At 36.9% G+C, this 11,486-nt stretch overlaps 1 protein-coding gene across 1 annotated transcript; it reads right to left on the bottom strand.

The window, feature by feature from the left end:
- Nucleotides 1–10,490: 10,490 nt before the first annotated feature.
- LOC131658644 (E3 ubiquitin-protein ligase RSL1-like) lies at nucleotides 10,491–11,486 on the bottom strand. Its single transcript, XM_058927915.1, has 2 exons — nucleotides 10,699–11,486; nucleotides 10,491–10,563 (listed from the first exon to the last, which is right to left on the bottom strand). Exons 1-2 carry the CDS (start codon nucleotides 11,484–11,486, stop codon nucleotides 10,491–10,493), a joined length of 861 nt encoding a protein of 286 aa, XP_058783898.1.

The raw sequence follows: 11,486 nt of genomic DNA, 5'->3' as shown, positions 1-11,486 counted from the left end.
GCTAAAGATATTTGCAACATAAATTATCTTTTTCTTAGGTACTCACATCGTTTTGGATCCTTTATGGTTAGTTTTCCCAAAGGTTTTATCAACCCATGGTTTCCATGAAAAATAGGTATCATGTGTGTCACCATAAGTAAAATGAGAATACACAACTTTTTGTTTTATCACCATTTCTTTGGGTTTAGAATCAAACATGAGTTCTTTGGTGGAACATAACTAATGCCTCTTTTCCCATTTCTACCTATTTCATAGATTATGGAAGCCTTATTGCTTCTATATATGTTTCTTGCTAGAAAGACAACAAATGTTTCATATTTCTTAGAAACACACTCAAAGTCATGGGAGCTTGTAAAAGAATTTATTTCTCTAGTTTTACACTCTTGAGAGCAGAGTTTTCTTTTCCCGAACTGTCACTTTTTTCTTTTAAAATGGAATTTTCTTTTATCATCCCATTATGAGCTCCAAAATTGACTACATGAATCTGTTTCAGATCATTACATATTTTATGTGGTCTCTGACTCTTTTTAAGAATCTCAATGAAAGATAATTCAAGATCAGAAAGAGTTAGATGAGAAAATACCTCTTCAGAGTCTAAATCCGATTCATATTCAGAGCTTTCAGTGAAAACCATCAGCATCATGTTAGCTTGCTCTTCTTTAGAGTCATCTTCGGAAGATTCAGAGTCATCTCATGTTGCCATCACAACCTTCTTCTCTTTGTTGAAGAATTTCTTCGAAGGCTTTTCTTTGTTGAGTTTGTGACACTCATTTTTGTAATGGCCATGATCTTTGCACTCATAGTAGATAACCTCCTTGTCAGGTCCAGAATTTTTCTGTCCAGAAGTTAACTCAAAGCATCCACTTGTTCTTTAATAGGCTATTGACTTATTTTATCTTTGCTTCTAGAGTTGGTTGACCCTTCTGTATAATATAGACAACTCGTCCTCTTCATCAAAACTTTCTTCAAACTCTTCTTATTCAACTTAAAGAGCTTTAACCTTTTCAGGATTGCCTTTAGACTTCAGAGCTACAAACTTCCTTTTCCTCAGGGACTCATCCACTTTTAACTCGATCTCATGACTCCTTATAGAGCTCACAAGCTTTTCCACAGTTGCGCTATTCAGATCGTTTGGCACCTTGAGTGTTATCAGCATTGGCCTCTATTTCTTTGGCAGGTGATCAGTGGTTTTCACACGTATTTTTACCGCTGTTTTTAGTTATCTTTAAGTATTTTATTTTATGTTTTAATTTATTATTCGTCATGTTATGCTTTGGTTTTGTGTTTAAGTGTTTGCAGACTCAGATGAATGAAGTGGAGAAAATCAGTGCAAAACGTGAAGAAATTGATGAAAATGCACATGGCCTGGCCAAACGCGTCTCCACACGCGTGTGGAGCCTGCACAAGTACATCCTGCTGCTCAAACGCGTCCCCAGACGCGTGTGGAAGTGAAATATTGAGGTCTGCTGGCCAAATGCGTGCCCAGACGCGTCCCAGACTCCCACATGCGTGCCCAGACGCGTCCCTGACTCCCACACGCGTGCCCACACGCGTCCCAGAAGCCACAACTGCAAAGGAAATGCCTGCCCCTGCCAGGACGCGTCCCAGGACACGTGTCACAGCACCAGACGCGTGTCCACACGCGTGTGCACGAGATTTTTGGGCCTGTTTTGCTGAAAAGCCCAGAATGACAGTAATAAAAGAACCAGAATGCGTTTGGACAAGGGTTCGACGAATTTGGGAGCGAAAATACATTAGAGAGGTTGGAGAATTCCAGATTGATGCAAGGAGTGAAGGATTCTATGAGCATTAGCCATTGAAGATCTGATTCCTTCATTTATCTGTAATGTCTACAATCAAAACTATGTTTTCTGTTATTTTTATGAGTAGCTAAACCCCCCATTGCTAGGGGGGTGATCTTGATTCTGAATGTGATAACTTTATTTCTTTGATGCAATAATAATTTGGTTTTCATATAATTGATTTGTTTTACATCTGTTCTTTATGCCTTAACCGTCGGACAAACGGATAATGAATTTGTATGAATAAATTTAGCTGGACAGCAATTGTTCATTGACATGAGTAAGAACATAGGATAATAATTATCACCTAGGACTAGGGATATTTTATCTTAACCGGAAATTCTTGGTATTGGAATGCTTGATCATAATTATAATTATCTATGGACATAGTAATTAGGTTGTGACGTCAAAGATCTTTTCACTAAGGCCTTAGGATTAGATATTCTTGAGAACCGGTAATCAATTGTGAAACTATGTTATTGCATTGAGAAGGATAGTTGTTACAGGAAGAATCATTCACCGACCCCTAGCAACCTACTCATCTCTGATCATCGTTTTAATATTCTGCTTATTTACATTATTTGCAAAACCAACCAAAACTCCTTTTGAACTTTTGTTTAATTGAAACACTGATAAAACTCTATATCGTCAAGCAGTCCTTGAGATTCGATACTTGGGATTTTCCCATTACTACTACATAGGCAAAAATAGTACACTTGCTATTTTCCTATCAAGTTTTTGGCGCCGTTGCCGGGGACTGCCGAAGATAATTGAGTTTTAGATTTATTTCAATTAAAATTTTGTTGCTCTGCGACTAAAATTTTATTTTCTGCACTAATTATTTTTCCTAATTATAATAATTATCTAATCTGTTTATGCGAGGCAAGGCCTCAGCTGAATTTCTTTTTGACGCAGAAATTGAAAGAACTTTGCACGCAAGGCGTAGACAAGCTCGGTTGGCTAATCTGGAACCTGAAGAGGAAATTGTGTCAGTTCATTCAGATTCAGAGTCTGAAAGTGAACCAGAAACCATGGGTGAAAATCCTCCTCCTCCTGAGAGGCTCCTTGGTGACTACGGTGTTGCAAACAACCCGGGAGGAAGACTCACAATTGTCAACCAACCAGTAAATGCGGCAAATTTTCAATTGCATCCGAGCACAATAAATCAGCTGGAAAGAAAACCTTTCACCGAAAAGGTTAATGAAGATGCAAACAAGCACCTACAGAGATTTCTGACCATGAGCACCACTCTAAAAATTGAAGGGCATACAGAAGAAGCAAAGAAGCTGAGAATGTTCCCATTCACATTAGCCGAAGAAGCAGAAGAGTGGTTTTATTCTCTCCCAGCAGGCAGTATCACATCATGGGAAGAGATGGAGAAGGCCTTCTTGAATGAATATTTCCCCGCCGTGGTATTTATAAGAAAGAGGTATGATATTTTGAACTTCAAGCAGAAGGAGGGTGAGCCCTTAGGAGATGCTTACAAAAGATTCAAAAGAATTCTAGTAGCATGTCCCACTCATAATATGGACAAGACTGAACAGATGCAAGTATTTGTCAATGGGCTCAGAATGAAAACAAAGCAGTTGATTGATACAGCAGCTGGAGGCTCAACAAATTTCACAACAGCCTCCGGCATCACAAAAATCATTGAAGCAATAGCTGCAAATGAGCATCTGGAGTTGTATGATAGGTGTGCTAGCAAACCAGAAGGAATCATTGATCTCAAGCTGGAAACCTCAAAAATCCGAGTTGAAGATGCGATAGCTGCAGAGGTAGAAAAGAGATTAAAGGCTATGAATATAGGTACTCAACAGGTCGCTCAAGTGCAACAAGCTCAACATGTAATCTGTGAAATTTGCAATGGTCCTCATTAAACTATTTGTTGTGTTGCGACTCCAAGCAAATTGAAGAAATCAAATTCTTGAGGCAAAATAATCCTTATTCTAACACCTATAATCCTGGGTGGAAGAATCATCCCAACTTCGCATGGAAAGATCAACATCAACAACAACAACAAGGCCCTCAGAAGGCGGAGTGGGAAGTAGCTATCGAGAGATTGGCGGGACAATGCTCTCAGTTTCAAGAAGAGACAAGAAACAACCATAGGAACACCACAGCTTCAATCAAAAATCTAGAAGTTCAAGTGGGTCAAATAGCACAGCACCTCACTCTACAGGCACAAGGCAACTTTCCGAGTGCAACCGTGAAAAATCCGAAAGATCAAGAGAAGATTAATGTTGTTACAACAAGAAGCAAAAGAGTGACTGAATCTGAAAAAGAAAAAGAGGAAATAGATGACCCTATGGTAATAGAGGTGGATTTGGAAATAAGAGAAAATCCGAAAGAACCAGAAGTTGTGATACCACCGGTTAAACCAGTTGAAGAAAAAAATAAGAAAGATGCTGAACCGGTGATCAAATTACCCTTCCCTTCCAGAGTGACAAAGAAGAATTCAAAAGAGAAGGACTTTAAGAAGTTTACTGCATTGTTCAAAAGACTAGAGGTGAATTTACCCTTCTTCGAAACACTTGAGTACATGCCATTGTATAAGAAATTTCTGAAGGAGGTAATGACAAAGAAGAGATCAGTGGAAGGAGAATCAAAAATTGCAACTGAGAAGTGTGGAATAATCTCGTCAGCAAGAAAGATTCCAATAAAGAGGAAAGACCCTGGAGCGGTGGCGATACCATGCACTATCAATAATACCACATTTAAAAAGGTACTCCTCGATTCTGGTTCTAGTGTGAGTTTAATGCCTTTGTCAATTTTTAAAAAGCTTGAATTGGAAAAGATTAGTGAGAGTAAGACACAGTTAAGGTTTGCTGATCACACCATTAAGAAATCATATGGGGTAGCTGAAGATGTACTAGTGGAAGTTGATAAGTTTGTATTCCCTGTTGACTTCCACATCATGGACATTCCGGAAGACGAAGAAACTCCTATCCTTCTTGGGAGGCCATTTTTGTCAACAGGCCGCTGCAACCTCGACATTGAAAAGGGGACACTAACGCTGAGATCTTTTGATGAAGAAGTAACCTTGAAGATGTTAGGAGTTAAGAAACATAGGGCGGTTGTGAATGATCAAAATTCTGGTGGTACGACAGAAAGTGAAAAAAAAGACAAAAAACCTAAGCAGCTCCAAGAAAAAGTTTCAAGCATAGCATCTCGGGTAGAAACAACTCATGAAGCTATCAAAAGTCCGAAGAAGGCTAAGAAAGTCAAGAAGAATGTGGTAAGTGAATTGAAGAGAAAAGTTGTTCATGCCTTTCATCTTCATGAGTTTTTGGTTGCGGAGGTGAAGAGCAACCAGGTGTGGAATAGAAAATACCCTCCATAATAAAGGGTAATGGACCGTCGAGCCATGCGACGTTAAACGAAGCGCTTCGTGGGAGGCAACCCACAGTTTTATTAATTAATTTCTCTGTTTGTTTGTTTTATTTTCAGGAAATAAAAGGGGCATTTCAAGTGGAAGTTATGGAGTGCAGTACCCTCTGTGAGTCACCTCTCTCGGGCTTGGTCTAAAACATTGAGGTCAATGTTTTGTTCAAGTTTGGGGGAGGTTTTACTTTTTGCATTTTAATTTATATTGCTGCTATAATATGTGTAAGACTTACAAAATCATTCTCCCAAATTTTAACCGAAATTTTTAAATTTTGAAGAGTTTTGATCTTAATGAGCGATCGGGAATAGTATATAGAGATGAAGGGAGGATTGGTTGAGGACAGGAAGTTCGGAATAATGTGACAAGAAGAGGTTTGGTTAAACACCCTTGGTTCCTTAAATGAAATACGAGTCCAACGTGTAGATTTGCACCATAGTACTTGTATCCTGAGAAGTACTCCTCAAGTAGTTTATTGATACAGTCTGGCATAATTCAGATTCACATGCATGATGATTGGTTGAAAAAAAATAAAGGATATAAGGTTGGCACCAAATGATGAAAAGGCGGTAAAAGGCAACCGGCTCGCTAAGTTGGGTAACCCTTACCCGGTTATTCAGCCCAAAGGAGGTTGATCCCCAAACGTCGTCCAAAAGGACAATATACAACTGTAAAGTTTGAAAATTTCATCGGTAATAAGAAAGTAGCAAATGCTGCTCGTTTGGTGCCAGAAAAAGAAAATATAAAGTCTTGATCTGTCTCCTGCATGTGATGATTATTATGAGAAATATAGTGCCGTAATGTGATTGTCCGAATGAAAGAGGAGGAAAATCGGAAAGAGACTTAAGTGCAAAGCATAGTTGGAGAGGTATCGAAAAGGGGAGCTTAAGGTTTAAAGTGGGAGCAGAAACTCGTCGCGTCATGTGAATGCCGGACACTGTTTCTTGATCAATAAAACTGGATATCTCACGTATGAATACTGATGTGCCTTGAAGGTCATTAACTCTTGTAATTGTCACTTGAGGTCAAGCAACGGTTTAAGTTTGGGGGAGTTTGATCAGTGGTTTTCACACGTATTTTTACCGTTGTTTTTAGTTATCTTTAAGTATTTTATTTTATGTTTTAATTTATTATTCGTCATGTTATGCTTTGGTTTTGTGTTTAAGTGTTTGCAGACTCAGATGAATGAAGTGGAGAAAATCAGTGCAAAACGTGAAGAAATTGATGAAAATGCACATGGCCTGGCCAAACGCGTCTCCACACGCGTGTGGAGCCTGCACAAGTACATCCTGCTGCTCAAACGCGTCCCCAGACGCGTGTGGAAGTGAAATATTGAGGTCTGCTGGCCAAATGCGTGCCCAGACGCGTCCCAGACTCCCACATGCGTGCCCAGACGCGTCCCTGACTCCCACACGCGTGCCCACACGCGTCCCAGAAGCCACAACTGCAAAGGAAATGCCTGCCCCTGCCAGGACGCGTCCCAGGACGCGTGTCACAGCACCAGACGCGTGTCCACACGCGTGTGCACGAGATTTTTGGGCCTGTTTTGCTGAAAAGCCCAGAATGACAGTAATAAAAGAACCAGAATGCGTTTGGACAAGGGTTCGACGAATTTGGGAGCGAAAATACATTAGAGAGGCTGGAGAATTCAAGATTGATGCAAGGAGTGAAGGATTCTATGAGCATTAGCCATTGAAGATCTGATTCCTTCATTTATCTGTAATGTCTACAATCAAAACTATGTTTTCTGTTATTTTTATGAGTAGCTAAACCCCCCATTGCTAGGGGGTGATCTTGATTCTGAATGTGATAACTTTATTTCTTTGATGCAATAATAATTTGGTTTTCATATAATTGATTTGTTTTACATATGTTCTTTATGCCTTAACCGTCGGACAAACGGATAATGAATTTGTATGAATAAATTTAGCTGGACAGCAATTGTTCATTGACATGAGTAAGAACATAGGATAATAATTATCACCTAGGACTAGAGATATTTTATCTTAACCGGAAATTCTTGGTATTGGAATGCTTGATCATAATTATAATTATCTATGGACATAGTAATTAGGTTGTGACGTCAAAGATCTTTTCACTAAGGCCTTAGGATTAGATATTCTTGAGAACCGGTAATCAATTGTGAAACTATGTTATTGCATTGAGAAGGATAGTTGTTACAGGAAGAATCATTCACCGACCCCTAGCAACCTACTCATCTCTGATCATCGTTTTAATATTCTGCTTATTTACATTATTTGCAAAACCAACCAAAACTCCTTTTGAACTTTTGTTTAATTGAAACACTGATAAAACTCTATATCGTCAAGCAGTCCTTGAGATTCGATACTTGGGATTTTCCCATTACTACTACATAGGCAAAAATAGTACACTTGCTATTTTCCTATCAGCAGGCTTCTGATGATTTTCTTTACATTATCTGCGGTGGTATAATCCTTATTTGGAAATTTCAAACAAGCTACAAGAGTTTGAAACCTTTAAAACATATCCTCAACAGTCTCATCTTCTTCCATTTTGAAAGCTTCATATTTTTGGATCAAGGCGAGATCCTTGGTTTCCTTCACTTTCTCATTTTCTTCATGAGTCATCCTCAAAGAATCATATATAGACTTAGTTGTGTCTCTATTTGTAATCTTTTCATACCCCGTATAAGAAATATCATTCATGAAGATTTTCATAGATTTATGATGATTGTTGTTATCCTTATTTTGTTGATCATCCATCTTGTTTCTTTCAAGCTTTACACCATTTGAATCTATAGGATGTGTGTAACTATAGATTAGCATCATATTCAAGAAAGAAACTTTCGATTCTATCTTTCCAGTAGTCAAACTTTTCTCCATCAAATATTTGAGGTTTGGCAGAATAATAATCTTTATCATTGTTGTTGGTAGATGTAGATGGCATACTGTGTTTCAAAAAAATATATCTTTATCTGAAAAAGTTAAGTTTTTGACACATTACACTCAATAGAACCGGAGCCTTATACCAATTGAAGATTCAAGAAACACACGAAAGGGGGTTTTGAATTAGGTTGCAGATATGACTTTTTTTTTTGCGAAACCAAAGACAAGAACAACAATGATAAAAGTTATTCAATGATTTTAATCCTGAATCATTGTTAACTAAGCTAATCCAATCCACTCGTATGAGTGATTTTGCCTCCCCACTATAAGGACTTAGTCCACATGTCAATCCGATTACAACTCAAAGAATATTTGTTCTTAAAAATTTCAGCATGTCCTTTTTAAGGAATATTTGATTTTTCCACTTAAATGTACTATTTTCAAGGATATTCTTTCAATAATTATTCTCCAAATCATGGCTTCGTATTTGAGATGATTTGAAGCTTGATCAGAGTTCAAAACCTTGATTATTAGACTTCAGAGTCTAGTGAAAATGAGGCTTAAGTTATCAGAGTAAATCTGGACTGGTTGATGCAGAGTCATTGTCTTGGTTATCCAGATGATTAACTACCACAGAAAAAAATTTGTCCAGAGACTGCTTTGTTGAGAGTCTATAGTCAGTTGTGTTTTCTGCTTTGTCCAGAGTCCAATTCTGCTTTCATTAACTTCAAATTTTGTACACTTAATGAAATGATTAGTGTACAAAATTAATCTCTATATTTTGTTATCATCAAAACTTAATAATTATAGATGTAGAACCAAACTTATTCCAACAATCCTCATGCCATTCTCTCGGGCCTATGTACTATCAGAATAATAGGATGAAAAATTTCAAATTCAAATAATGTTACCACTGATTGAATTTTGTACACAAAAACATCAATACTACATGAATGTACATGGACAAACATTGATCATGATCTCCCACAAGAACAGACATTGAAACAAAATTTAGAGGGGCCAAAGTCACCTACAATAGAAAAAATTTCAAGTAAAATTCTATGTGTTCAAAAAAAATTTGTCCGACTTTGTTGCTGTGAAGATCATTATTAATGTTTTCAATTTCATACTGATAAAACAAGTAAGGCTTGTTTGGCAGTCTCTTACCAGCAAGGTGAGGAGATGAATCATCTCAGGATAACAAGTATCCTTTCCTTGGAGAACCATTAAGTAACTACATCAAGAATGGATATTTTCCAAAGTCTTCAAGAAACTTATTTATGGCAAACAAGCAACCTTGCATATTTACTCCAATCTATCCTAGCCTTTCAAGAGCATACCAAGCATTTAAGAGACTGACTAACAATCGATTGAAATGAAAGACTAGGACGAATGATTGATAAGCTAGGTAAATGAGTTGTCATTTAATTCAAGAAGATGTGCAATTGCAAATATGTGTTCCTCAATGTTAATTAATCCCCAGGTGATGCCTAATACAGTTCTGTGATTAATTATTAAGGGCATAAAAATTTATTGTGTGGTTTATGAAGACATTCTCAATACTTTGTTCTTTCAATTTAGCCTTCTTCCTACAAGATTTCCAAAAAATAAACCAAATTAAAAGACATACAATCAATGTTTAATTTTCAAACAAACTAATTCTCTTTAGTGTTCTCTTTCGTTCTCCTCCGGCCCGGAACACAGCGTATCTTCTAAAACTTATATATAAATGATAAGGAAGGACATTTATCAATGAGCAAATTTATATATAAATGAAATATTATTTCCTCTGCTGCATGTAAATCTTTTGAATTTGAATAAATTCTCAGCTTAAAATCTTTATAGAATCAACTCTCAACTTGTGTAGTCTCACTATGCTTACAGGAAAACAAAGTTTGCAACACTGATGCAGTCTTTATAGAATTAATAACTTCCTTCATATTCACCTCGCCATATTCCTAACCCGAATGTCACCTGTTATAAACATTGTAAACATAAACAAATTACAATCAGTATAAACATCAAAATGTAGAAAACCCCTCATTACAGGTCCAAAACAGAATCCATGAAAATAAAAGACCAAAACAAGACTATTGTATACTCAATGCTTTAGTTTTTTATTATGATACAGAAATGGAAATGTGCTTAAAAAAGCATAACCAATCAATAGCAAATGCATCTACCAAACAAAGAAATTTCTCGTCTCAGTAACGTATCATACACTACAAACATAGAACAAATGCATCTATCTAACACAGAAATTAGCAAATGATATGTTCAAAGAATTTACATATCTATTCTGAAAAACCTGCAAATGGAAACATAAAACAGGTCGAGGTCACATATTTCAAATTTTATCATTCTACAATTCAAAATCTTTTATTTCAACTCATTACTTATCAAAATAATATTTAATCCTAAGTGCAAAGAGTTTCTTAATTACCGCGAATGCTTGCATATATGACCATGAATCCAATCCTTACCACACTTGTAGCAGAAGTTACATCCACACCTGAAAACAATGCAATCGTTATAATTCATTTTTCATCAATATAATGTCATTATAATTAAGTACACAGCTTTAATCGAAATTAAAATTAGTTAAAATGATTAAGGATGAACAATATAAGGTGATAAGATATACAACCTGCACGAAATGTGTTCACATCCACCATTTCTTTGAACATGCATAGAACATTTGGGACATCTTTGCCACTTTTTTCTTTTAGCCAATTCCATAAATTTCTCATCCAATTCTTTTACATCTCGACCCTTTGTCGACTTCTGAAATCTCCGGCAACTCATATCAACGTGCCATGGAACCTTACATTGAGCACAGAATAGTCTATGACAAGAAGGACATTCACAACTTGTAACAACTTCTTCCCCGTCATTCACCAACATAAGAGAACAATTCTTATAAGGACAGTAAATCTTTTGCTTCAAAGAAATCGAAGACTCGTAAATTGCAGATTCCCATTCAACAATGAGGTCTTTAGGTAAAATGGATTCCAAGTGTTCTGGTTTGAGTTCCAAAGAACATTGTGGATCTGGACAATTGAGTTTCACCACTTTGTCTTTTCTTTGAAGTTTGACATACTTGGATATGCAGTTAGTACAAAATGGATGGTTGCATAAAGGAATTTTGAAGATTTCAGAGTCTATTACAGAATCAAAACATATACCGCATCTTCTTTTTGAGGGTTCACGACTGGTAGTTGCTTTGTTTGTCTTCTTGTTCTTTTCATAACGGTCTTCTGAAAGAGATTTTCTAGTGGTTGCGTTTTGCGATTCTTTTTCTGAAAGAGGTTGAAGGTGGCAACTAGTGGTTGCTTTCTTTCTGCTTTCATCATCGTTGTTTTCTGAAAGAGATTTTCTCTTCCTTGAATTTTGCATTCCGTTTTCTGAACGTGAAGGAGTGCGTTCGTTTTTCAT

Source organism: Vicia villosa, linkage group LG3 (assembly GCF_029867415.1).
Source record: "Vicia villosa cultivar HV-30 ecotype Madison, WI linkage group LG3, Vvil1.0, whole genome shotgun sequence".
NCBI lineage: Eukaryota > Viridiplantae > Streptophyta > Magnoliopsida > Fabales > Fabaceae > Vicia > Vicia villosa.
This window is presented reverse-complemented; position numbering and strand designations above follow the sequence as displayed.